Source organism: Osmia lignaria, chromosome 13, assembly GCF_051020975.1.
Source record: "Osmia lignaria lignaria isolate PbOS001 chromosome 13, iyOsmLign1, whole genome shotgun sequence".
NCBI classification, from domain to species: Eukaryota; Metazoa; Arthropoda; class Insecta; order Hymenoptera; family Megachilidae; genus Osmia; species Osmia lignaria.
Window position 1 is genome coordinate 785,839 of NC_135044.1, and position 22,756 is coordinate 808,594.

The 22,756-nt window shown below is 42.0% G+C and overlaps 2 protein-coding genes across 13 annotated transcripts in view; one reads left to right on the top strand and one right to left on the bottom strand.

The window, feature by feature from the left end:
- eag (potassium voltage-gated channel protein ether a go-go) overlaps positions 1-22,756 on the bottom strand; it is a 41,609-nt gene that overhangs the window by 8,782 nt on the left and 10,071 nt on the right. For 6 of the 12 annotated variants that reach the window (XM_076691470.1, XM_076691467.1, XM_034319039.2 and 3 more), the window contains 10 exons: positions 10,254-10,354; positions 9,652-9,784; positions 8,532-8,589; positions 8,054-8,160; positions 6,116-6,384; positions 5,742-6,041; positions 5,381-5,649; positions 4,188-4,453; positions 3,530-3,815; positions 3,090-3,453 (listed from right to left, as the gene is read on the bottom strand). In XM_076691470.1, coding sequence (XP_076547585.1) covers positions 3,090-3,453; positions 3,530-3,815; positions 4,188-4,453; positions 5,381-5,649; positions 5,742-6,041; positions 6,116-6,384; positions 8,054-8,160; positions 8,532-8,589; positions 9,652-9,784; positions 10,254-10,354 — 2,153 coding nt within the window. Of the gene's footprint in view, positions 1-3,089; positions 3,454-3,529; positions 3,816-4,187; positions 4,454-5,380; positions 5,650-5,741; positions 6,042-6,115; positions 6,385-8,053; positions 8,161-8,531; positions 8,650-9,651; positions 9,785-10,253; positions 10,355-22,756 lie in introns of those variants that run through there. The other 6 variants (XM_076691471.1, XM_076691469.1, XM_076691474.1 and 3 more) reach the window with 4 other exon arrangements.
- Positions 527-2,946, top strand: LOC117601833 (MTOR-associated protein MEAK7). The gene is made up of 2 exons (XM_034319049.2): positions 527-791; positions 872-2,946. The coding sequence occupies exon 2, from the start codon at positions 872-874 to the stop codon at positions 2,201-2,203; it is 1,332 nt and encodes a 443-aa protein (XP_034174940.1). The 5' UTR covers positions 527-791; the 3' UTR covers positions 2,204-2,946.

The following is a 22,756-nucleotide window of genomic DNA, read 5'->3' on the forward strand; positions in this document are numbered from 1 at the left end:
ACAATTAAACGAATTAATTGGAGTGATTGATGCAAAGTATTCGCAAACGAACGGATATGTTTTATTTACGGGGTCCGGAACAATTATTTCTGCCCTCGAGTTCCTTCTTCGCTATTATTAATTGTTTCATAGCGCGTCAAACCTTCTATCGGTTTTTCCACCCTACGTGCTTAGGAATGTAGGTGAGCATTATTCGGTTAATTGTTGAGCGTTAATAATTATTTTGACATGGGTTGAGTTAAAGTGACGCTAAACGATAAAATGTAAGTATATTTGAACAACCTCTTAAAACTCCATCTAGTATTTGAACCTTTTGCTTCATTATTCCTAATAAAAAAGAAAAATAACTTGAAGTAATGCTTTCAATGATTTAGTGTTTAAATATTTTGTTTTTAGCAAATTGTGGTTAATTTGAACGACAGAATTTTGTCAGCAATGCTGAAGAACATTGCTTCCTTTTTGTGATCGAAAAATTAAGATAGAGGGGATTCCCCTGCCTATATATTTCAGCTGCGCATGCGCGTAAGCAGCAGTCGATAGGCGCACTGTTAGCAGACTACCCGTACTCGACTAACCTCAAAATATTTTATTTATCAAGAAGGTTGCGGACCGGTCTCCGACGAGTTCCGTCCTGGAACTTCGTCTCGGATGAATCGTGAAAGGTTTTAAAAATAAAAAAGTACGCGGTCCAACGCGTACTTTTACCGTCGTGATTCGTTTCGAATCGAAGTTATAGGTGAAACAGGCAAAGTGTATGGATTGTGGTGCAAAGCGTTCCTCGCGTTCGAAAGGTTTGGCTAATAATATTTTTCTCGAAGAACGCTTGCTTTTTCAGTCACGATTATTGCATCGATTAATCGAATTATTTCAGATGGGTCATGGTACGAGCCGTTCCGCATCCTCTGCGAATATACTTTCCGCGGACGAGCTGACCTTAGTGGAGAATTTGTTCAAGTCCATGTCCCGTAGTTCTGGTTCCATAAAACGCGAAGACATATTTAAGCACTGGTCATCCCATTTAGACGACGTATTATTGCAATTTGTGGTAAGATTCCTATGTCACGAACCCGGAAAGAGAGTATCTACTATCAATGGAGAGAATTTTGGACGGTTATACGTGTTTGCCGTTCGTGGTAGTCCAGAGGAGAGAACTAGTTTAATTTTCAATGGTTTCTCAGAAGAGGAACAGAAACATGAAATACCCACCAGTGCGTTCCTTCAATATGTACAAGCTACTATAAATTCTTATTTAAAACTGCAGAAGAGTTCTGGAAATGCCCATTATCTAACTTGGAGCAGTATTGGCTGTACAGTAAATACCAGGAGAATAGGAATGCGTTCTAGAAGTCTGTGCGAAGATCTGGTTAAGCACAGTGACTCTTTAACCATAGATCAAATTGAAAACTGGTTCTCCATGGCTGGTACGTTCAAGGTGATTCAGTCGCACGTCTTCCAGTGCCTTTTCTTGGTCTCCCAGAAGAAAGGAGACAAGAACACCAGTGCTAGAATAAACGATTTGAACCTTCTACCGATCTGCAGAGGTTTAGAAAATATACCACATTTCCCTAGTATTCTCGGGCTGGGCGACGTTCTATTCTTGAATCTAAGCTTGCCTCAAGAAGTTCGCAACGAATGGAGATTCTTGTTCTCCAGTCAAGTTCATGGAGAATCATTTTCCACTATGCTAGGAAGAATTACTATGCAAGGAGCCACGATCATGATACTTCAAGATACGGACGACCACGTATTCGGTGGTTTCGCTTCAGACAGTTGGGCGATCGGGCCAAATTTCATAGGAAATCAAACTTCTTTTCTCTTCAAATTAGAACCAGACATATTAACGTTTTCCTCGTCCGGTTACAACAATCATTACCAGTATCTGAATCTTCATCAACAAACTATGCCTAACGGTTTGCTGATGGGCGGCCAACTGAATTACCCTGGTCTCTGGCTAGATTGGGAGTACGGGAATGGTAAATCCAGCGTATCGTGTACGACCTTCCAGAACTACGTACAACTCAGTGGCAAAGAGAACTTCAAGATCAAACACTGCGAGGTATGGGGTGTAGGCCCAATTCCAGAGGTAGAAGAAGACTTGCGTGATTCGAGATCGGTTCTGGATCAAGATTCCACCTCGAAAGTTATGTTGCAATTGGCTGGACGAAAGATGTACAGCGAGGATTTGAAGGAGGTGAAAGAGTAGTTGCGATACCAGAGATTCGCATGAAACTACAACTATCTGTCAGGCTATTTCAAGTATACCAACAGCTTCCTAGAACAAGAGTCATTGTAAAACAGTATCTGTAATGCGATGAGATAAAAATAATAACGATCGTAGATTTACGTTTGTACTTATAATTTCGTTTCTAAACGGCTAAATAGAAACAATCGGTTATGAATTACACGAACGATCGTCATCGTCATCGTCAGCAAATGATAAAATTAAATTGCGTTTCGTAAGCTTCTTGTATACTAACACGTTTCTTTCCACCTGCCTCGACTGTTAATTTAATCGAAAAGAAAGTTTCACATATCCTCTGCAACGGCCTGTCATATCAATCATATCTACGACTTTAGTCTGCCATGTAACGCTACCTACGAACACCATGTCGCGATATTTAACAAACAGATATACATAATATCGTACGAGTTGCTGTGTCTTTTGAATGCCTATTATCTAGTGCCTGGTGAGTCATCAATCATTTTTAATCAGAGTTCTTGATAACCTGATCAAACTCTATCGATGAAACGTACAACATGGATTGCTACCATTGTTATATAAGACTATATGGATGTATGTATGTATGGATGTGCGCGCGGATGTATGTTATTGGTATTTGAATTCACGCAAACGGGTTGGTTGCGTCGTCGACGAAAGAAACCCAAGGGAAAAACACCGCATTGTTATTCGGTATGTTAAGAGTTCAATAAAGAATTGAAACCTTAGCCAAGACTCTCTTTATTGTTTGGAAAGAGGAATGATTGCTCAAGGGTGGGACACTTAAAATTTCATAGGAAACAACACATGGGCCAAAGAGGACCTTGAGCAATCAGCAAATTAGCCAACTGTAATTAAATAACGTTCTTACCCGGTGGCTTAGGTTGTAAGTTAGTACGAGGTTCCTGGCGAAAGAGTTTGCGAAAGCTTGGTAAAAATCCAACACTTCCAACAGTCGATCCCTCTTGATAGTATGAAGGTCGCAGTAGGTCAGAGCCCGTACATTGGCCGCGCTTTGTCCCACGGACGGATTCGTCCAGAAGCTGTCTCCGAAGACGTCTCCCTTTCCAAGAATCGCCACCACCTCGTCGTCCTGGATCACTTCGAGGCTCCCGGTCACGATGAAGCACAACGAATCGATTGACTCGCCTGTGTGATAAAGTAAATCGCCGGGCGCACTGTGCGACATTGTAAAGTGCATCGCCAGTGCGCGCAGGCAACCGTCAGAGGCCAACCTAAGAAACAGTAATCGTATTACACGGGTTAGCTGTTTAATTAATCAAGTAGGTTAAAGTAGCGGATACCGCTTACCTGAACGCTGGGTGTTCGTTGAAGACTTTCCTGTTTAGATGAACACAGATGTCCGCTTTCATGTCTTTTGGGCAGTAGTTGAGTACCTTGTCAGTGTCTAGGCCCTTGGTCATCGCCCAGGTGCTCACCACGTAGTCCATCACCCGTTCGCTTAGCGCTTTCGGCACCTCGTGCAACTTCATGAATTCTCTCACGTTGTTCAGCATGTCGTGATACTTGGCGGTGGCGGATGTCATCTGTTGGATTATCGTGGTGACGTGACCAAAGATCGTTGCGTACAGTAGGGCTGTAGGCATACAAACATATTGCCTAATGAGAACTCTGGGCGCTAAGCGCCTGGTGGGTGTAGTCGCTACCCTACTCAAGTTAGCTTGTTAGCCCTAGACAAAAATTCCTTACACGCCGACAATGAGTCAAGTGTTGGCTCTTCCGTACCCGTACGACGATTGGCAAGCCCATGAGTGAAATTTTTACCAACCCCGCGCCACCTGGGTTTTAGCGCAATTTGCGCCCTTTAACACCGCCGTTATAACCGATAGCTTGGGTACGACAGAGCGGGTTATCAACACACCAAGGCACACATTCGACAATAACCTGTCTAATGAGAACTCAACTTCTACCTACGATATTTTAATCGTCATAGTATAGAATATTTTACCAGCGATGATCATCATGCAGATGGTGAAGATTTTCTCGTTGTCGGTTTCCGCGGCAACGTTCCCGAAACCCACGGAGGTCATGCAGGTCATCGTAAAGTAGAGGGCGGTGACGTACATGGTCCTCCTGGACGGTCCTGCGACCAGTTCCGGTGCAGTGCTGGTATTGGTCCACAGATAGCTGTACGGTGACTGGGTGACGTTGGCCAGCTTCCACAGCCAGGAATACTGGACCCCGTTGTCGGCATCCGACCTCCCTATCGAGTACCTTTAACGCAACAACACTTTTTATCTGGATGGAATTTCGTCGATAAAAACAGCCTCTAGGTTAGAGAATGAAGGATGACAGGGTACACTATCGAGACGCGTGAGGAAAGCTCGCTTCATGCTCTTTTTTCATCCACTAATCGCGCGTTAAGCGTTTCTTTTTTTTTCTGTATCTTTTTCACCTCTGTCCTTTTACACTTCTCTTTTGTCTTCCCGACAATCTCCGAGAAAGATCACGATCAAATACTCGAAGCGTGATACCTTTGGAAACGAAGAGGTTTGCCAACTTAACGTAATAACGATGAAAGAGACCGACCGCCGTTATTACGTTCCGTCTTTCGTCTGTTCGACGTCCGACGACAAAAGGGAAAGATTCTTTGTCGAAGAAAAGGGCAGAACGTTAGCATCGTCGAGACTTTCATTCTCAAAGATAGCGTTGATCTCGAGCAGCTACTTCATTCATGCCGCTTCGCGAGCAAGCAGCGAAAATAATTAAGAAGCCGCTCTAAAAGAACTAGACAGCGTTTTAAATGCAACGTTTCTTCTCGCTTTAATAGCGAGATAAGTCGATCCTTCTTTCCTGACTCTCGGAACCAGAGTCACGTAAATTAAGTGGGCATCTGTAACATTCTAAAAGCTGCGGCAAACTGGTTTCTATCGAAAGAACAAAATTAATTTGAAAGATTTGAAAGAAAGAAAAAAGGAAGACACTTCGGATTGCCTCCGATTAGAATAAGAGAGTTTAAAGCTGTTGAAAAGCAGCAACGCGTGTTTTATGTACAGGTGTGTATGTGTGTGTGTATGTACGTTTGCGTGTTTGACGTGTTGTAGGGTTAACGGTGAATCAAAAGGATGGAATGACGTCGAGGAAGCCGTCAATCCTGCCGCAGCCGTGTTACCTTTCAGTGTGTGGGCAGGGTAAAATCACCTTAAAGTGACGTACCAGACACAGGCCAGCCAGTGAGCAACCAACATGTAGAAACAGAGCAGAAGAATGAGCATCGCGGCTCCATACTCCAGATACCGGTCTAGTTTCCGAACTACCCGACCCAGACGAAGCAGACGCACCACCTTCAGAGCGGAGAACAAGCTACCTATACCGTCCTCGTCGTGATCGAACGCGTTAAACACGTCGTATGGAAGGCAACTTAGAAGGTCGATGATGAACCATGATTTCAGGTAGTTCATTCTGATCACCTGCAACAAAGGTAAATCGAAACGTTACATCCTGCTGATCAATTTTTCACTTATGATCCTTCATTTCTACTTGATCACCGTGCTGTTTGTACCTTTGGGTCAGACACCACCTCGCCACCGGGACCGACGAAGGTCGTGTGAAAATTTAGGACAATGTCGATGAAGAATATGACGTCGACGATACTGTCGACGACTAACAGAGACACATCCTCGCTGGTCTTGTTTTTGAAGGCTACGTTGTATGGTACCATGATGGCCGTGTAAAAGGTCAAACACAAAATGATCCAATCCCAGATTGCCTTGAACGCGCAGTAATGTAACAAAATGTGCGGCGGAGTTTTCGGCGCCTCTTGTCTGTACTGCGGCATAACGTCGCCGCTTAAGGACATCATCTGAAAATTCGCATCAATCGTTGCAGTGTTAAATGTAAATTTGTAATTTTCATTTAAATTGATAATAAACTTACATGAGCTAAATGCGATTGTTTGGTGGTGGTTGGTAACGCGGAATCCTTCAGGGCAGGCAGATGGGAGCTGAACTGTGAGACAAGAACGGATCTGGACCTGGTGACCGATCTGGCTAACTTGGCGAACTTCGAGAGGCCACCTTTGGTGTCGTCCGTATCGATTGGCTGCTTCAGGGCAGTGATGTCCCGGAAAGTCAACAGGAACAGGACCACCAGGTCCCGTTCGTTTTTTATTGGCGCTATTTGCAGAAGCAGCCATAGTGGTGTTTCTGTGCATCAGGTGAAATCAGACACTCTATTATTCACTGGGAAACCAATCGGCATAAGGCTAACCTATCATCAGCTAATTGATACAATATGGTAATCAACTTTGATTAGCTGTTCGGGTATTCGTACAGTGAATATTTTACTCAACTCCCTGCAGGAAGGAATTATTCATTTGTACACTTCAATTGTCTTTGAAGACTAAAATTCTTCAGAATTACAAACGTGTTCAGAAATTTCATGGGAAGATCCCCTAAATCCTTCCTGATCCTTCCTGCAAGGTAAATTATCCTTATCTATCGTGCTACGAACATTAAAGCAATTGTTATCAGGCAAATGAGTAGCGCAAAGAAAATATTAAATATGGTTTACACTTATGGCGATGCATAAACACATTGGATAAACCAGCTGATTGAGCAAAGCGATATAATTCCATAGGAAGATTTTCTTCACTACAGAAGAGTGAACTCATGCCACCATGCAAATGAGTATCGCGTGTGTTGGGTGTGAAACACAGAAAAAATCTTTTTTTTCTGTGAATATTCATATTCTTTTTCTTTTGCAAGATATTTTTGATTTTGTGAAAAATTGAAGCGGTGCTCGATTACGATTGCGAATAGAAAAACTAGATTATGGAATAGTGAAATTGGTGATATAGATTGAAAGAGAAAAATTGGTTGCAGAAAATGTGTCTGACGCGTTCAGAGGATTTTTCAACCCAGTGCTGGGGGTCCTATTTGGATTTAGAAATACTACTTTCATTTTATTTACAACAGTACTGTTTGGGATATTAACTCGGTCAAAGGTTTAAATAATTTTCGTATCGAGGTTTTTGGGAGGTATCGAGGAATTTATGTGTAAATTGATAAATTGTGTTTGAATATGCAATTTCGTTAATTATCATGTAAAATAATCAATTATCCCCCATATTGCACCCCTTGATATTATGCAAAATATTTTTAAGGTGATTCACCCTGTACAGAATTTTAATTATACAATTACTTTACTACCACTGGATTACCAATGAACCATTCAAAATGAAGGAAAACAATTCTGAATAGCTCTAAAATTACGTACACTAATGATTCTACCGTGTCAGTCAATTCTACTGGTTAAGAGTTAATCGAGGGTGGCTGGGTATGAGCGGGTAGCTTTGGGTTATCAGAATTTGTAATCCCATTTTCGACGCGATTTCCTTTACTCGAATATACAGGGTGTCTCAAAAAGATTGTGCACCACAAATGTGAATTTTAATAAAAATACTTCCATCTATTGTACTTATTTTCTGTCAAGCTACAACTTGCCTACAGACATGTACAAATAGGAATATGTTTACGAGTGTGTTCAAAGTGACAAAGACACTGGTGATTACTCGGCCAACGCCTGCTCTCATCGTTAATTTTCATATTCTCAACATCAACTTCAATAAAGACGAAACATACGAATAAGATACATTGCGCTTGCATACGTACTCGGCGAACGCGGTTTGCTGATAAAATGTATTCCCTGAAGTGTTGAAAAATTTAAAAATATAAAAATATAAAAATTCGAAAAATCGTGGTGCAAAAAGCACGCGTTGTTCGCCGAGCTGGCAACGGTACATCTGCAAGACAGCTGATGTATATACGTGTGTCTAGAGTACTTAATTAGGAATTGATTTGGGAAAAAATTAACTGAAATCAAGAGTAGGTGGGAGGTCGAATAGTGTCCTCTCATTATGGCCGCCCCTTGGTCCCGGGATCGTTCGACGATCCTTGTAAGTGTGTCGCCTCTTGTTCAGGCTAGATATGGGAGTGTATAATAATCGTATACAGTACCTTCAATTTGTACATTTACATGTATATTTCTTAACATATGTATAATATAAGCACAGAGTCTTTCCACATTAAACTGTGTCAAATTCTGTCAATCTATTCTGTCAATACGAGCACGATAAACATATTCGATTCGTTTTGTCATCAATTATGAACAAAGCTTTTTTAGAATAATATCGACGGAATATTTTGATCGTTTTCTTATTCACAGAACTCACAGACACAATCTGATTGTTTCATATGGAAACACTCTGTACATGTATGCATATATACGTGTATGTATATATATAATCATAAATTATATGGTGTTTGTATAGTTAGATTCGAGGGTGACTTACTGGTGGGTCTTTCGAGCACTCTTTTGCGAACCTGTGCTAGACATACCTCGTGGGGCACCTTTAAACAGAACGATCACACATTATTGGGCTCGATTGTCCGGTTAAGTGTTTGCACGGCCTAAATAGAAGAGACGGGTGTTTCTTTGCATAAAATCGTTATTTCGCAGATTACCCCTATCGATCGTTTCAAGATGTCCAAGTCGTCAGTTTGATTATAAATGATCGTGAATCGAACGCGAACGGATGATAATGTATAGTACGTTTGAAAAAAAAGAAAAACAGAAACGCACACGATAAAAATTGTACATTCCTCGTGGCAAAATTGGAATCGAGAATCATCCAACAATTTGTACTTACGTTCTTGATTCCAATCCCCTTTTACCATGGAAAGTTTCCAATTTTTATAACGACTACCTCTTTTCAACTGCTCTGTAGAACGCAGGAAAAAAAACTTGAAAAAAAAATAGAGGGTATGAGAAACTTTGAAGCATCGTGATACAGAGAAAGAAGTACGAAGATGAGACGAGCGTAGATCAAACGTATGTATTCCTGACGCTCGTTACGTTGATACACGAAGCGAAGACTCAGGTGAATATCAGGCGTAACACCAACGCGTGACATTGACAAAAAAAAAAAAAAACATAAAATATGTAAAGTAAGACACGACACTCGAAGCCGAGAATCGATAATATAAACGAAGGCAGACAGTTCGATTTCGGTGGTCGGACCAACGTCGAGCATGCACAATGATACATCGTCTCGTGCCTCGAGGTCTTCTGTCAGAGGTAATTTCGTCGAGAATAGACGATTTCCTGTTTTCAGTTCGCCACATTTGTCAATCTGACGCCTTTCAAAACACGCTGAACAATTTTCATCCATGTATGTATCTACATATGTACGTACATAGTTAAGTACTACACAGATGGTTCTTAACGCAATAGAGAAACTATAATATTGTTAATCATCAAACAGGCATATGGCACGTTTGATTGTTGAGGATATCTTGATCGATATTAATTTGATAAAAATCGTCGATTCTGACAATGAAAGAAGCCACGAAGAACACCACACATTTAATTAAGCTTTCTCCCATGCCGCCCTTATCGTTCGTAGTACTTACTGTTCTTCTTGTACAGCAGGATCTCGAATTGATCGTGAATCTGGCCCTCGAGGCATTCCTCGATCCTGGCGATCGTCTCTTTGTCCGTCAACTCCCCGTACATGAATCCGCAGCGGCAGGACTTTTGCATAACCTGTTTTGGTACAATTCATATCGCGATGTTACCACGATTCGTGTCATTCTGATGCGACGATTTAATTTTATCCTTAGCCTGAAGGGGTTTAATTACAAAGAGGTAGAGAAAGGGGAATGGGAATGGAGAAATAGTAATTACTCGAAATCGCTGGACGGTAGAAACATTGGTAGTTTTCATGGGGTGCATTAACGGTGATGCGTGCGGGTAACACAGGAAACTAGATTAAAATTGGCGGGCCAGGTACGCTACCCTCGTGTAACGTACAATTACATTAAACCGATTATATCTTGGTGGACACTCGAGGATAATAGGATCAACGGTGTGATTTTCGCAAATGAAATTACCGTAGCTCGTAGGGTAGGAATGAAAAATCATGGATTGCGCTTGAAAAATAAAATATCTCAAATAAACATCGCGACAAATAATCCGAATAGATTAAAAGTAGAAATGGTAAGGTGTTTATTACCTCGGCACGATTATAGCCAGAGATTTTGCAAAAGCTTTCGTTGCAATAAACAATAGGGAAGTCGACGATCTGAGCGTTCGCCAGGAGAAAACTGCTGTCAGCTGTAAACAGAAAAAAAGAAATAATGTAAATTAGTCGAATATTTGCTGTTAATTTATAAAAACAGAAAAATTCTGCGATTAATTCTATTAAGTAAAGCAATGTTCGATGCGAGGGTAAGAGATGAAAAGGATTTCGCGGAAAGTTCGAATGAAAGAGTTGCTGGCAAGTCTGCAGATATTCTCTGTTGTTCTTTCTAGCCAGAAAGATGGAACAATTCTTTTTCCCCGTCGGTATCCAGCTGTTTCTTTATTATTGAAGTCACGACACGTTCTCGTGTTGCTCCATTTGTTTGTCAAAACACCGAGGCTCTATTATTCTATAACGGACTAACTCGTATCTCCGCGAGTTCTTCTTCTTTTATTCGCAGCATCTGTACGGCGCGGGGAACGTTTAATAATAAAACGTTGTTTCAGAAGTAGCGGTATGCCGCGCCGTTACGTTGCTGAAAAACGCAAGCCCAAAGGATATTTGTCGCCTATCCTATCGAAACGGTTTCTCTTGAAAAAAATATTGAAATCTATCAAAACTAGAGATAGAAATTGTTTTTTCTTTCTTCAATTGTTCCATCACGTTATATTTGAGGTGAGCAATATGGAAGAAAGAAGAAAGGAGCTGGCGCGACCTTGCTGGTTTTTCCTTGCATTTCCCTCGGCGTTTGTCATTTCTCTTGGAACGATAACGATAATCACGCGTACATGCACGCGCGAGTTAATTCGCTTTCTATGCACGCCAGGCGAACAAGCTTCGCCAATTTGCCAGTGTTTCCATGTTCCTGACCTCGGTCACTCGTTCGAAACAGGTCAAGGCCACGTGCTACGGCCTTAGGTGCACACCTCCACTGATCCTTTTGACTATCCAGTCGAAATCGACCTATTCTACCTTCGCCTCGTGAACCATCAACCAGCAGAGCTTTACTTCAATTAAGACATCTACGTGCACCGTCACATTCAAACTCAACGCGTTAAAGCTCTAATTATTAACCCTTTGAGTTCAGCGAAAGCTAACTGTGTGGACTAACGACGCATATATGTTCGAAAATAATTTTCTTGTATTATTTCATTTGACGTACAGGAATTACAATTGTAACTTACAATTAGTTGCGCCTTGCGTATTACATCAACATAGTTCATATTAGCAAAGAAAGTATCGCAACCGTAAGGTACGTGCCGTCCATACGAGCTGCTTCCGCCGGGAGTATTCGGTACTCAAAGGGTTTGTAGGCGTTTAGTGGAGGGGGAGAGTGGGTTTCGTCTCCCCGGACGCCTTTGGTTCGGGTCGGGGACCGCTAGGTGGCGGCGAGATGATCGGTGACAGTGTTCTCGCAAGCGGTCGCCCGGCATGCAGTCCAAACTGCGGTATGATAGGTGTCTGGGGCAGGGATCGTCGGTTGTCAGCCCCACTGACGAGTCTGACAGACGATCCCGAGACGAAACGCCTTTTTCTCCCCTCTTCTACAGGTTAAATTTTCTACCCTATATTACTGTTATTTTATTGCATCTACGAAGCGTCGCGATGCGTTGAATAACGCTTATCATTCACGCGATTGTTTATTAACAAGACTATTACCGGGTTAATAGATCAATTAGAATTGACGTCGCTTTTATAGTTTACGCATCAAGGCACAGGTCCACTACCTTCTCGTTCTTAACTCTCAAGGTCTAGAAATATCATAAAATGGCAATCAAGTCGGAGAAATATCGCGTTACCAATCGTCACGTTAGGTTTTTCATTGAGATATTATCGGGACTCGGTCGGTGGTGTTACGCGTGGCTCGTTTGAAAAGTTTTCCTACGATTGCTAGCGATCGGGCCTGATAAAAACTTCCTTCTTCCTCGTCGACTTGCTCTGCTATAATTTTCAAAGTCGATGAAAAACACGGGAACAAGTAGTATAGATAGTATGGTCGGTAAACGATCTAGAAGAACGCTTAAAAGTTGATCTTCACGGAACAGGCGGAAGTGGGTGCTTGTTTATCGCCCCAAGGGCTTCAAATGTTCTCTTACATCAGCCGGTTAATCTCATCCATATTCAAGAGGCACTCCGTTCTGCTGAATCGGATTTAGCCTAGCTGTCTCGATAAACACATTAAAAAGTCCTGATGCGGTGCAAGCTTCGAAACACCAAACAGGAATATGTATAAAGCTGGATTTTATAAATGGAATAACAGTAGGACCCAAGTTTTACTTTACCGTCACGTGTCAGTAGAATTAATTAATCTTTCAAGCGACGTGATCTAAGAATACGAAACAATATCTCATACTTCATCTTCTTCTTATTAATTCGTTTGAAGAGCTGTGCCAAGCCTCTCGAGGATGCCGACTGTTTCCGGTTTCCTGTTGCATAGGCCTTGGCCACGCGTTCCGAGGATGCACCGTTCAGGGTCTCATCGAGACGAACAGCCGTCGCCGTTCGAGAGGGAACACTCGATCAAAGTGCCTCCTTCTCGTAACGTCTACGACCCGTCTTTTCTCTTCATCCCCAAGCCCATTCAAGCTCGATCACCTTCTTACATCGCGGTATAAACTAGTACATTAGAGGGGCGATGGTGAGCGCTAGGTCTATTAGATTTAAGATCAGGTTAGTTTAGACAAATTACTAGTCACTCTATCTTTTCCGCTTCTGTTTCCAGGTCTGATTGCACCGAGGTAACCATCGACGAGCCGAAACCCCTGACCCCGGTTCCAGTTAAGCAAAGAAACGAGGCGAATGATTTTAAAGAGCCTACGGAAATCGATAATAAGTAGGTAGGTAGGTAGGTAGAAGGTTGAATAACGAACAAGTGGTAAGCCGGTAGATTGCTAATTGAGCGAATTGTAAAAGAGGAAAACGTGCACCAGCTTCGAAGCGTTTTGTTTCAGCGATGGTTGTTCGATAAACAGAGAGAAATAGAGGGAAAGAAAAAAATAAGGTAACGGGGTTGTGTTTCACGAACAACCGGTTATTACGACATTTATTCTAATTTCTGTGCGCCTATTAATACTTGCCCCGCTCGTTATACCCGCAAGCAGCTTTATCGTCCACGGGCAAATATTTCCTTCCGGCAAACGAGCAATAAGTCGCGATAAGATTGGACATTGGCTTACGTTCTACGTTCGTCTAATAGGCTGATTTACGATCCAGTTAAACTACTTTCGAGCAATCCTCTAACAGAGACGAAGACGCGGAGATGAAGAACGAAAGACGGTTCAAGCTTTAGCTTGGATCCACAAGATTTATCGCTAAACATTAGAAAATTCGATTCGATGCATCATCCGCAGGATGGTAGAAAGCCTGGCTTGACAACGTGCATTGACTATGACTCGTGGAAGAAACATGGCGTTATATTTATCGGTCGGCATAATCGATAGTTGGTCTCTCGGGTAAACAGTGCTGCACAGGGGGTGTGACCGTTATTTCGGTGGAGAAACGTGGTTGCATGCTTGTACTTGAACCACTTTCCGCTTTCCGTTCAATTCTAAACGCGATTATAAATCGGCTTCGTGCGTCGGACAGAAGGAACGCGAGGAAGTTACCTTGAAAGAAAATTTTGTGAACCGACTAGAAATTTCTCTCTGACAACTCGTTCCTCGTACTATACCAAGGATCCGTCGAAAAAGTTACCGTTCCATTTCTAGGCTTTCCGAATTTTCTAATTTATTAATTCGGTTTCGGGTTGGGCTTGAGCATGAGTTAGGTAAGCAAACGTAAACTTACTTTTAATACTATTAATATCCTTAGGTAAGGAAAGTTAAATTTCATATTGTGAGAAGAACGTAGGTAACAGGCGAGCGCACGTGTGATGCCCGATGTTTAATGGACTTTTCTACTTAAGAAGCCAGTAAAGTGCTTCGAACCATCCCGAACATCTTTCCCCTTTCACGTGAAAGCTCTGATTTACCCTTGGACGCGAACGCTTGTGCTTCTTGATTCCGCGGAATGAAAGAGGTAAACAAGTGAAAAAAGAGAAGAGAAAAGAGAAAGAAAGAGAGGGAAAGGGAAGACATTGAAAAATAGAGTTTAACGCGTTCCATGCGTCAACGGGTCACTGGTTGGCACAACACAGCATGTCAAAGTAAATGAAAAATATTTTAATGAATTTAAAGGAAAACTAACTTAATACGTCTATGTTAATAAATTTATAACACGACTATGGTAAAAGTACATTCCATGAGGTTGTTATTGTCAAAGTTTTAATAAAGGAAAATTTGGCCGCGCTATATTGACCCGTCTAGAAGGGCCGACTAATGTTTAACCCTTTCCACTAGACGCGCGGCTGAACATTAATGGGCTATTCTACTAGCCGCGCCTCACTACCATGCCCGATTAAACACACGTTGGCTATTCCTATCCACACAAATTAGAATACTAAATGTACTTCTCTCTCTCGCCATACTTTCTGTTTACAAAAGTCTGAATGAGAGTGAATTTTCGCAATAAGAAAACGTCTTAAAGAAGAAAAAACACAGCGTGTTACGCAGCTGGCGATCGTGTTTACCGAGAGTAAGGTCAGTCAGGGCTGGCCGACTGCTTAATCTTGATTCACACGCGACAGAAGCCGGATCGGCTGGGTCAAGGTGCAGTTGCACGCACCTGCAGCTGCGCCTTGACCATTGTACTCGCACCTGTACACCTGTGACCGTGGTTGATTTCAAGTTTCATTATTTTCAAACGTTCCAACGAACGACAACACCCTCTAATCCTTCATCGACTCGAGAAATTTCTTCGAACTACCCACGATATTTGATTACACCGTTTCATTTGGTTTTTCTATTAAACCGAAAGATTTCGTTTTACGAGCAGAACCATTCTACGGATTATCACGACTAATTGTCGAGTCGACCTTCCATAGAGCGTGTAAGAAGTTTGAACGAGTCGAACTATCTCGATCGTTTCTTGGATAATCTTGACGGACACACGAGGGGGCGGTTAAACATGGCCATGGTTACCTAATATCTTTTGAAATTTATTATTTTTTATATCTATCGAAAGAAATAACCCTGCTTAAATTAATTATCCTCGGCGTAATTGAAAATCGTTGCAAAATATCTGTCACCTTATTTAACAGAGGAAGATTCGTCGGGTAACCGATGGGGAAAGCATAATTTCTAGGTCGAGGAGACGAGCAGATCGTCAAGTTTGGTATCGATGTCAATTGATCGAAAGATTTGAACGTTATTCCGTTTAATCTCCGCGAGGAATCCTCACGAGTGAATCATCGGTGACAGGTTAAACTGCATTCTCATCGATGCGACGTCTCCGACGATCGATAGTCGGTGTAACCGAATCATTTTGCAAGTAGGAAAGTTCGAAATTTTCAAATATATCGATACTATTAAAAGGAATACGAAATACGAAAGAAGAAGAGAGTAATGATGGAAAACAGAGGATCGATCGGCTGGAATTTAATAGACTTTAGTGTATGGCGAGCAGGCATTGTGCCGTTCACTAAAGCGATCATTGAAAATTGCCGATATTCAACGCGACGAATACGGAATACGGGAACGAGCCCCGGTGAATGACAACGAGATAACCGAATCAACAGGACGCTATCTCCGTTATTAGGAAGGCCGACGATTTCCTCGAATAATGGCTGACTGCTCTACGTGCCCGTACATACCCGATCTGTGTGCCTGAGAACGCGCCCGAATAACCAACATTTTCCACAAAAAAGGCAGTTTCAGAATAGAGGGGAAAAAACGCTGAAGTTGCACCATCATCGTCGAGGAAGGAAAAAAGTTTATCTCTGAACATTTTTAAATTAAAAATAAAAATTCGAGACTAAAGAGAAAGTAAGCGGGTAATAAACGAGACGAGCGATATTTCGCAAAATTTTCAATTTTCTTCACTTCAAATGATTATCAACGGTTAATTAATGTTGAGCTTTTGATAAATCCCGTGGGTCATCTATCGTGGTCGTACGAAACTTCAAGATCGACAAGATTGTCACGAAAGTGAACGAATACGCAATAAAGTCGAGCACGGTTGGTACGGTTCGGCCGAGTGACACGCGACATGATTGAAAGCAACAAAAATATACTTGACCGCGTTGAGCGTGACGTCTTAAGACGATACCCGGTCCACGCCAGGAATCGGGCAATCTTTCATCGCTTATTTCCCGAAAACTAAGCTTCTGATTGAAAAATGGTTCAGGAGTTTTCAGTTGGTTTAACCGCAAAGAATTCATAGTTGTCGCAACTTCTCCTAAGGCTTTTTCTATAAAATTTCCCAAAAGGTTTCTGGAATTTTATCGGTCACGGCACGCACCATCTTGCCCGGCATTCTAAGGGAAAAGCGAAACTGTACCGATTACGAGCACGATTTGTTAGCCAGGATCGCGTGTCGTCGTCGAACGGTGAAGCTACTAGTCTCGTTGGAAATTCACCCCAAGGCTGATCTCGAATTCCGGTGACAAGCTTGTACCAGCCAACCGTACGCAGTCACATTTTTCTCCGCGAACATTATTTATTCGATTGCGTGGGACACGGGCAACGTAAAAAAGAAATAATAAATGTGGGCTGGTGTTTCTGAAAGCTTGCTTCGACTTCTACTACGTTCTAAGCTACACGCACCCCCATTGATTCATTACTTCCTACAGACTTTCTTAGTCACTATTATAGTATTTTCTTTTCTTTAGATTTCATGGCCTAGTTTCTGCGAGGGTTAGGTCTTTACGATAAAAAGTTTTTTCATTATTTTGATTTTAACTACACTTTCAATGAGCCTTTATTGAATACTATTCACCGAGGAATAGTGAAAAGTTCAAGGCGAAGGCGGTGAAGAAAAAACAGAATTCGCAAGAAGAAGAGAAAGAGAGAAAAAGAGAAAAAGATTGCGGTATCGCGTGTATCGTTGTTTATAAATTATACAAGTCCACGGAATAAGGTAACCCTTTCGGTGGAACCTGTAAATTTGGGTCACTAATTAACTTCTCGTTTTTAAAATTCACGAGAATCTTATTCACCGCACAATGGGATTTTTTAATTTCGATTCTAAAAATAGTATTGGAAATAATTACCCGCTGATGTTGTTTGCAAATTATAGGCCCTATTACCGATTAAAAACAAATCGTAAAGGAAACTTTGAACCGTGAAACGCGATAAAAAAAGCCGTCCCCTATAAAGAAGAAAAATAAAAAGTTTCCCTAGCAATCATAAAAGCATCCATTAAATTCAATCAAAGTCAAACATTCCAGAAGGCAAGTTACAAGTTTCTTCGATGTTCCGGGTTTTCATGTTTACGGGTGAGCGGCTGGCACAGACCACTGCTTCCGTTCTTCTTCCGTGATCTCCGTTCCCTTTTTCTCTCCTACCTTCTGTCAATCGCACCCCTTTTTTTCCACTAAAAATAGCACCCCCGCTGGCTTTCGAGAAAATTTATGTCAAGTCGGAGGGATGATCGCGACCACCTTACCAACACAGCTTCGCCAGATCGACAACCTATTGTCTACCCTGTCTCTCCCTATTTCGTTGCGCTTCTACCCCGTTCTTTCATCTACTTCCTTCCTCTTCGCATCTCCGCCCAAGTCCTCTACTTTTTCTTCAGATTTCTCGGATTCAATTGATGAAACGTACTTCACCCTAATTACTTTTCACACAAATGTAAGCAGGTTGATCGTAGCCACCGGTGCGGTGGTACCATTCAGAGAGACACATCCTAAAATCTCGAGCCGAGGTGTTAATACCTCTGGTGAAAAGAGTTTAAGGCGTATTCTCGTGTAGGTTAGGACGTCAGTCGAGGGCCGAGGTTGAAGGTATCCAGAAACAAGTATCTCTACATTTGATCAGTCGACAATTGTTCGAGATTCCAAGACCGCGTCAAGATCTCTCGTGACAAGAGGAGAGGACGGAAAGAAACGCCGATAATTTCCTCATCCTCCCCAACGTCTCTTCGTCCTCGATTTCCTTCGACTGTCGGGACTCACCCCCGAGCGACTTTTTATTATTCCACTTGCAAGTATTTTCTATTTTTAGCCGGTCCATTTTCAGAACGTCCCACTTCCCCGATGTTCCCTTTCCCGTGCCACCAATATTCTATTTACACATGTTCCACGGAACATTGTATTCGTTTCTCTTCTTCTTTCCTTTCTTTTTTCGGCAACCTTAACTCCTTCGATTCCTTCTCTTTCCTGCGCTCCATTGTTATCCGCATCGTCGATATAATTTCCCGTTATTGTTCGTTCCGCATTCGCATTGCCACATCCGCAGGAAGTTGTTCGGTAGGGGTGCTTTGTTTATCGAGGAACGTCGATATCCGACGATGAAATTCAATTTTAAGGAAATGAGGGAGTTGATTCGCGAACCGAGCCTCCCACCAGAAGGTAGCTTGCCGTTTTCTTTTTCTCTTCCTACTCTCCTTGTTTCGGCTGTACAGATTCATTCGTAACAACCGAGCGTGACGTAGGAATCGTTGAAAAATAGGAAACAGCCGCACCCTGGTTCCATCGCTTCTTGGAATACGAAGGTTTCGCGGTGGCTAATTTTGAGATATTGCTTATCAATTATGTACTTAATTAGTTACGATATTATTTCTATTCTATTCTATTCTATTCTGTTCTCGCTGATTCGAGAACAACGAGATTACAAGGTCCTCCAGGGATATGTAGACGCGGTGGTTACACGAATCGAGGATCATTTGCTAATTGATCTATTATGCAACGTCATTTCGTGACGCGTCTAATTGGAAGGAATCTCTGGCACAGAGGAGGAATTCAACGGGGATTCGTGTTGATTGGAAACTCTAGTGTCCCTCAAATAGACAAGTAGTCTACTCGCGTTGATTTAAAACGCAGGGACCGTCAATTTTCTGTGAGCAAAAAACAAAATCTCACATTGCACAGCACCTCTGAGACTATCAACAAAGAAGCAGGGTTTATTTTAATTTTCCTGAAAAAATCTCGAGGCAAAACTTATACCGCTCCTTAATAAACCCAATTTGTTTTCAGAGGCTGAGAAGCAGCCTCCAGGCGGCTCTCCATCGTCTCACCCTCTCGCCACAGCCTCACCCCGAACAAAACAAAACAAAAAAAAAAAGAGAAGAAAAGAAAAGATGACTCTTCTGTGCTCGCTTCGTTCCGAAATTTACAAAAGATGCTACTGTGGAAACGGGATGGAAAGAGCGTAGAGATTGTTGGAAAGCTGAACATTCATCGAGGCATACCCGATCAGATAGGGTCGAAAGGACATTGGATGCAGGCTCTGGCATCGACAGGCGACGTCGAAGGGTTAACAACCCTCGAAGCTGTCTAGCGAACGGTTGTACACGGTGGGTCGAATTGACAGGACTCGTTTTAAAATCGATATCAGTATCGCGAACGGTGAGCGGGGAGCAGGGGAAAGAAGGGTTGAAGTGGGTGGGTGTTACGGGGCACCGTGTCTCGTGCAGCACGAGTTATTCATCTTTTATTCGAGCTCGACCCGGCCACTCGGTCGCTTCTCTCACTCGGGGCGGTCGGCTGTTTCTAAAAATAGTCGTGCATCGAATAACGAGCCGGCCCACCCCCAGCTAACGCTTCAAGTTTGCATTGTGAACGCGTACTGTATGTACACGGTTAGCCCGATGTAACCGAACCTTTGACCCAATGACCCAGCGGAACCGAAACCCGAGTGAAAACCACCGATCGTCTTTGACGACTTTCCAAAAGATTCGATCGCGCTCTGATGTTTCTACCAATACCGGTGTGCGCTGTTAACCTTGCTGGTTAGCTGATAACATAACAGAATTTACGAGATAGAATTTATGAGAGAAATTACTGTGAACGAGAAACGTGGATGAAAAGCTACAGTGGGTGATAAAATTATTAGAGCCACGGTATGAAAAATGGGTTTCTCGTGTTTTTGTAGAAATAGAGCCAGAATTTTAAGGTTTTTGCATTGTATAACTTTTAATCAATAATTCTCCACTATTAAAAGATTATATTTACACGTTTATGTTGCTGCAATTCTTTTCGGCATTTTAAGCAATTTATTTTGATCGCTTGATTTTTGGCCCATACTTCTATCAAACGTTCAATCAATTGACATTTATTACCAATAATAAATAATTCCACAAATTTTCGATGGGGTTGAGATCATAATTTTACAAGCATCAATACATCATAAAGAAATAATAAAAACTCTGTTTAACTTGATTTTTCTATAAAATCGTCAATTTATGCGAACGGCTCTAATTTGATCACCCACTGTATATCTCTATCGGCATGGAAAGCGTGGAAGGCGTGGCAAACATTTGACGGGAAAACAGAAGTATGTATATCAATTCGCTTTTTTTCTATCGAAAAATCGGCTTTCTCCGCTCCGGCAGACAAACGTTGCTAGAACGGGTGTGTATGCCCTTTAAACCCGATCACTGGGTGCATTCAGTTTCTCCACTCGACCCGAAAATGTAAATTTCCATGCGGGCACGCGAACTCGTGCATTTTTCTATGGATTTCCATGTCTCGATATGGTCACATAGGGATTGAAAGGGATCTAAAGAAATTTTCCACGCGTTCTTCATAACACAATACGTTTCTGGCGGAGGGCACGTTTCTTCCAGATTTGTCGGAGGACGCGTCGCATCGCGCCGTTTCCTGCACGTCGATGCAACACGAACGGAATCAGATACGTGCGAGTGCAGGATGAGTGCAGGATGAGTGCAGGACGAGTGCACGATGAATATTCTAAAGAGAAAAGCGAGATAGGGCGGCGGTGAATCGCCGCGAAATATCGGCAGAACGATGCGACGATAGAGCCCTGTTCCAATAGACGCTCTATATCCTGTTCTATTTTCGATACATTTCCGGTGCTTGGAAGTGGAACGATTGTTGCGTTTTTAAACATTCGAATGCATTTGGGTAGGTTTACTTGTAAGTAGAAAGTAGAAAGTAGAAAGAGTCGAAGGAAGGGTGGGTGTGCAGCAGTATTATGGGAAAAGCGTGATGCAAATGTTTGCACGGATTAATTGACAAACTGATATCCGTCGGGGCCGCCTTCACTCGCGACAACTCGTGTCCGGTAATTAATGGCGAACGTAATTAAAGCCGTATTTATTTCCATTATTGAAGGGACGTTTATCGCGTAGTAATGAAACGTCGCGTTGTAATAAACAGATTTCAACGGAACAACTGAAAAATCATCGATCCTACACTGAAAATTGCATTAATCTAACTCTAACGATCAAATGAATTCGTTTAACGGCATCCTGGCTAATTGATCCAACAATTATCGTCGGATTCCAGGAATACCTGAGAATTTATCGAGTCGACGAAGTAAAATTTTCTGCGGCTAAGGGATGAAAGAGAAGGGGAGTCATTCAGTGGCCGGGAAAGGTCAGCGAATGTTGATAAACCGATGTGAAAATTAACTCTTCTAGTATTTAAAATTGGAAAACAACTTTTCCTCGGGCGACCGTTCAACGAGGCAGCCGAGTTTGAAAACTCGCGTGTTTGCGTTTACCGCGAAAACACGTATAGAAAAGTTTCGATTAAAAGCGGAACAAATTTAATTTCTTTCGAGGAGATTGAAATTTTCTCTGACGATTAATCGCTAAAATTATCTTTCCGATATCGACGACTTCTCTCGTTAAACAAACGATAAATAGTAAAATATAAAATCTCCTTTTTTTTTCAATAGTACGATAAGAGTTTCAGCTTTCGTCGAACGTTAACGTCGTTCTGGAGGACAGGAAATTTCCTTTCGACGATCGAACCGGATCGTACTTGGATGAAATATCCGGCCAATTAATCGGCATCGACTCGCGATCCGTGTCCCTGATTTTCATTCAATGGAAATCAATCTGTTCTTCGATCCAGTTGAACACGCGCAATCTTCAAGACTCGTATAAAATCGTAGCGTACGTTTAACAGCGTCACAGCGTCAAATGCTACTCGTGTTTGTGTTGTTTGTGAGAAGAAAAGTCCTGATATTGGTCCTAATGTCCTGATATTGGTCTATGTCTGGTACCATTAAATGTGATTTCATTTAGTAACTATTTATAGTTACTGGATTTTTCAAGGGTTTTTATTTCACAGTTTTCATTTAAACATTCAATTTTTTGAATACTTTTTTAATGTAATAACATTGTCTTCAATAAAGCTTCTTATAAATATAAGAAAAAATGAAGGTTTTTCTTTTACCCGTTTCATGCTTTTAAATAGGGATCTTAAGTGGTTGAAGCTTCCTACGTTGTTTTACGACACGGCAATGTTAAACGGGTTAATGGCCGGTTAGCGAGAGTTACTTAAACGCGGACCCTCTGTGCTGCTAATTGTAAGTGTGTCGCTGGCAACTTCTTTTATCTTTGTTCCTTTTTGACCGGTCGTTTTTCGCGAGGACGAAAAACATAGGTGGTACGTGACTACGGCTCACCCTCCGCTAGTTAATTCATTCGCGGCACGTTTGAATTGAGGACGTAACAACCTGTGCACAAGCACCGCCGACAGAAGT

Excerpts from the sequence above, each read along its gene's own strand:
- LOC117601833 (XM_034319049.2), top strand. The coding sequence starts at position 872 with ATGGGTCATGGTACGAGCCGTTCCGCATCCTCTGCGAATATACTTTCC.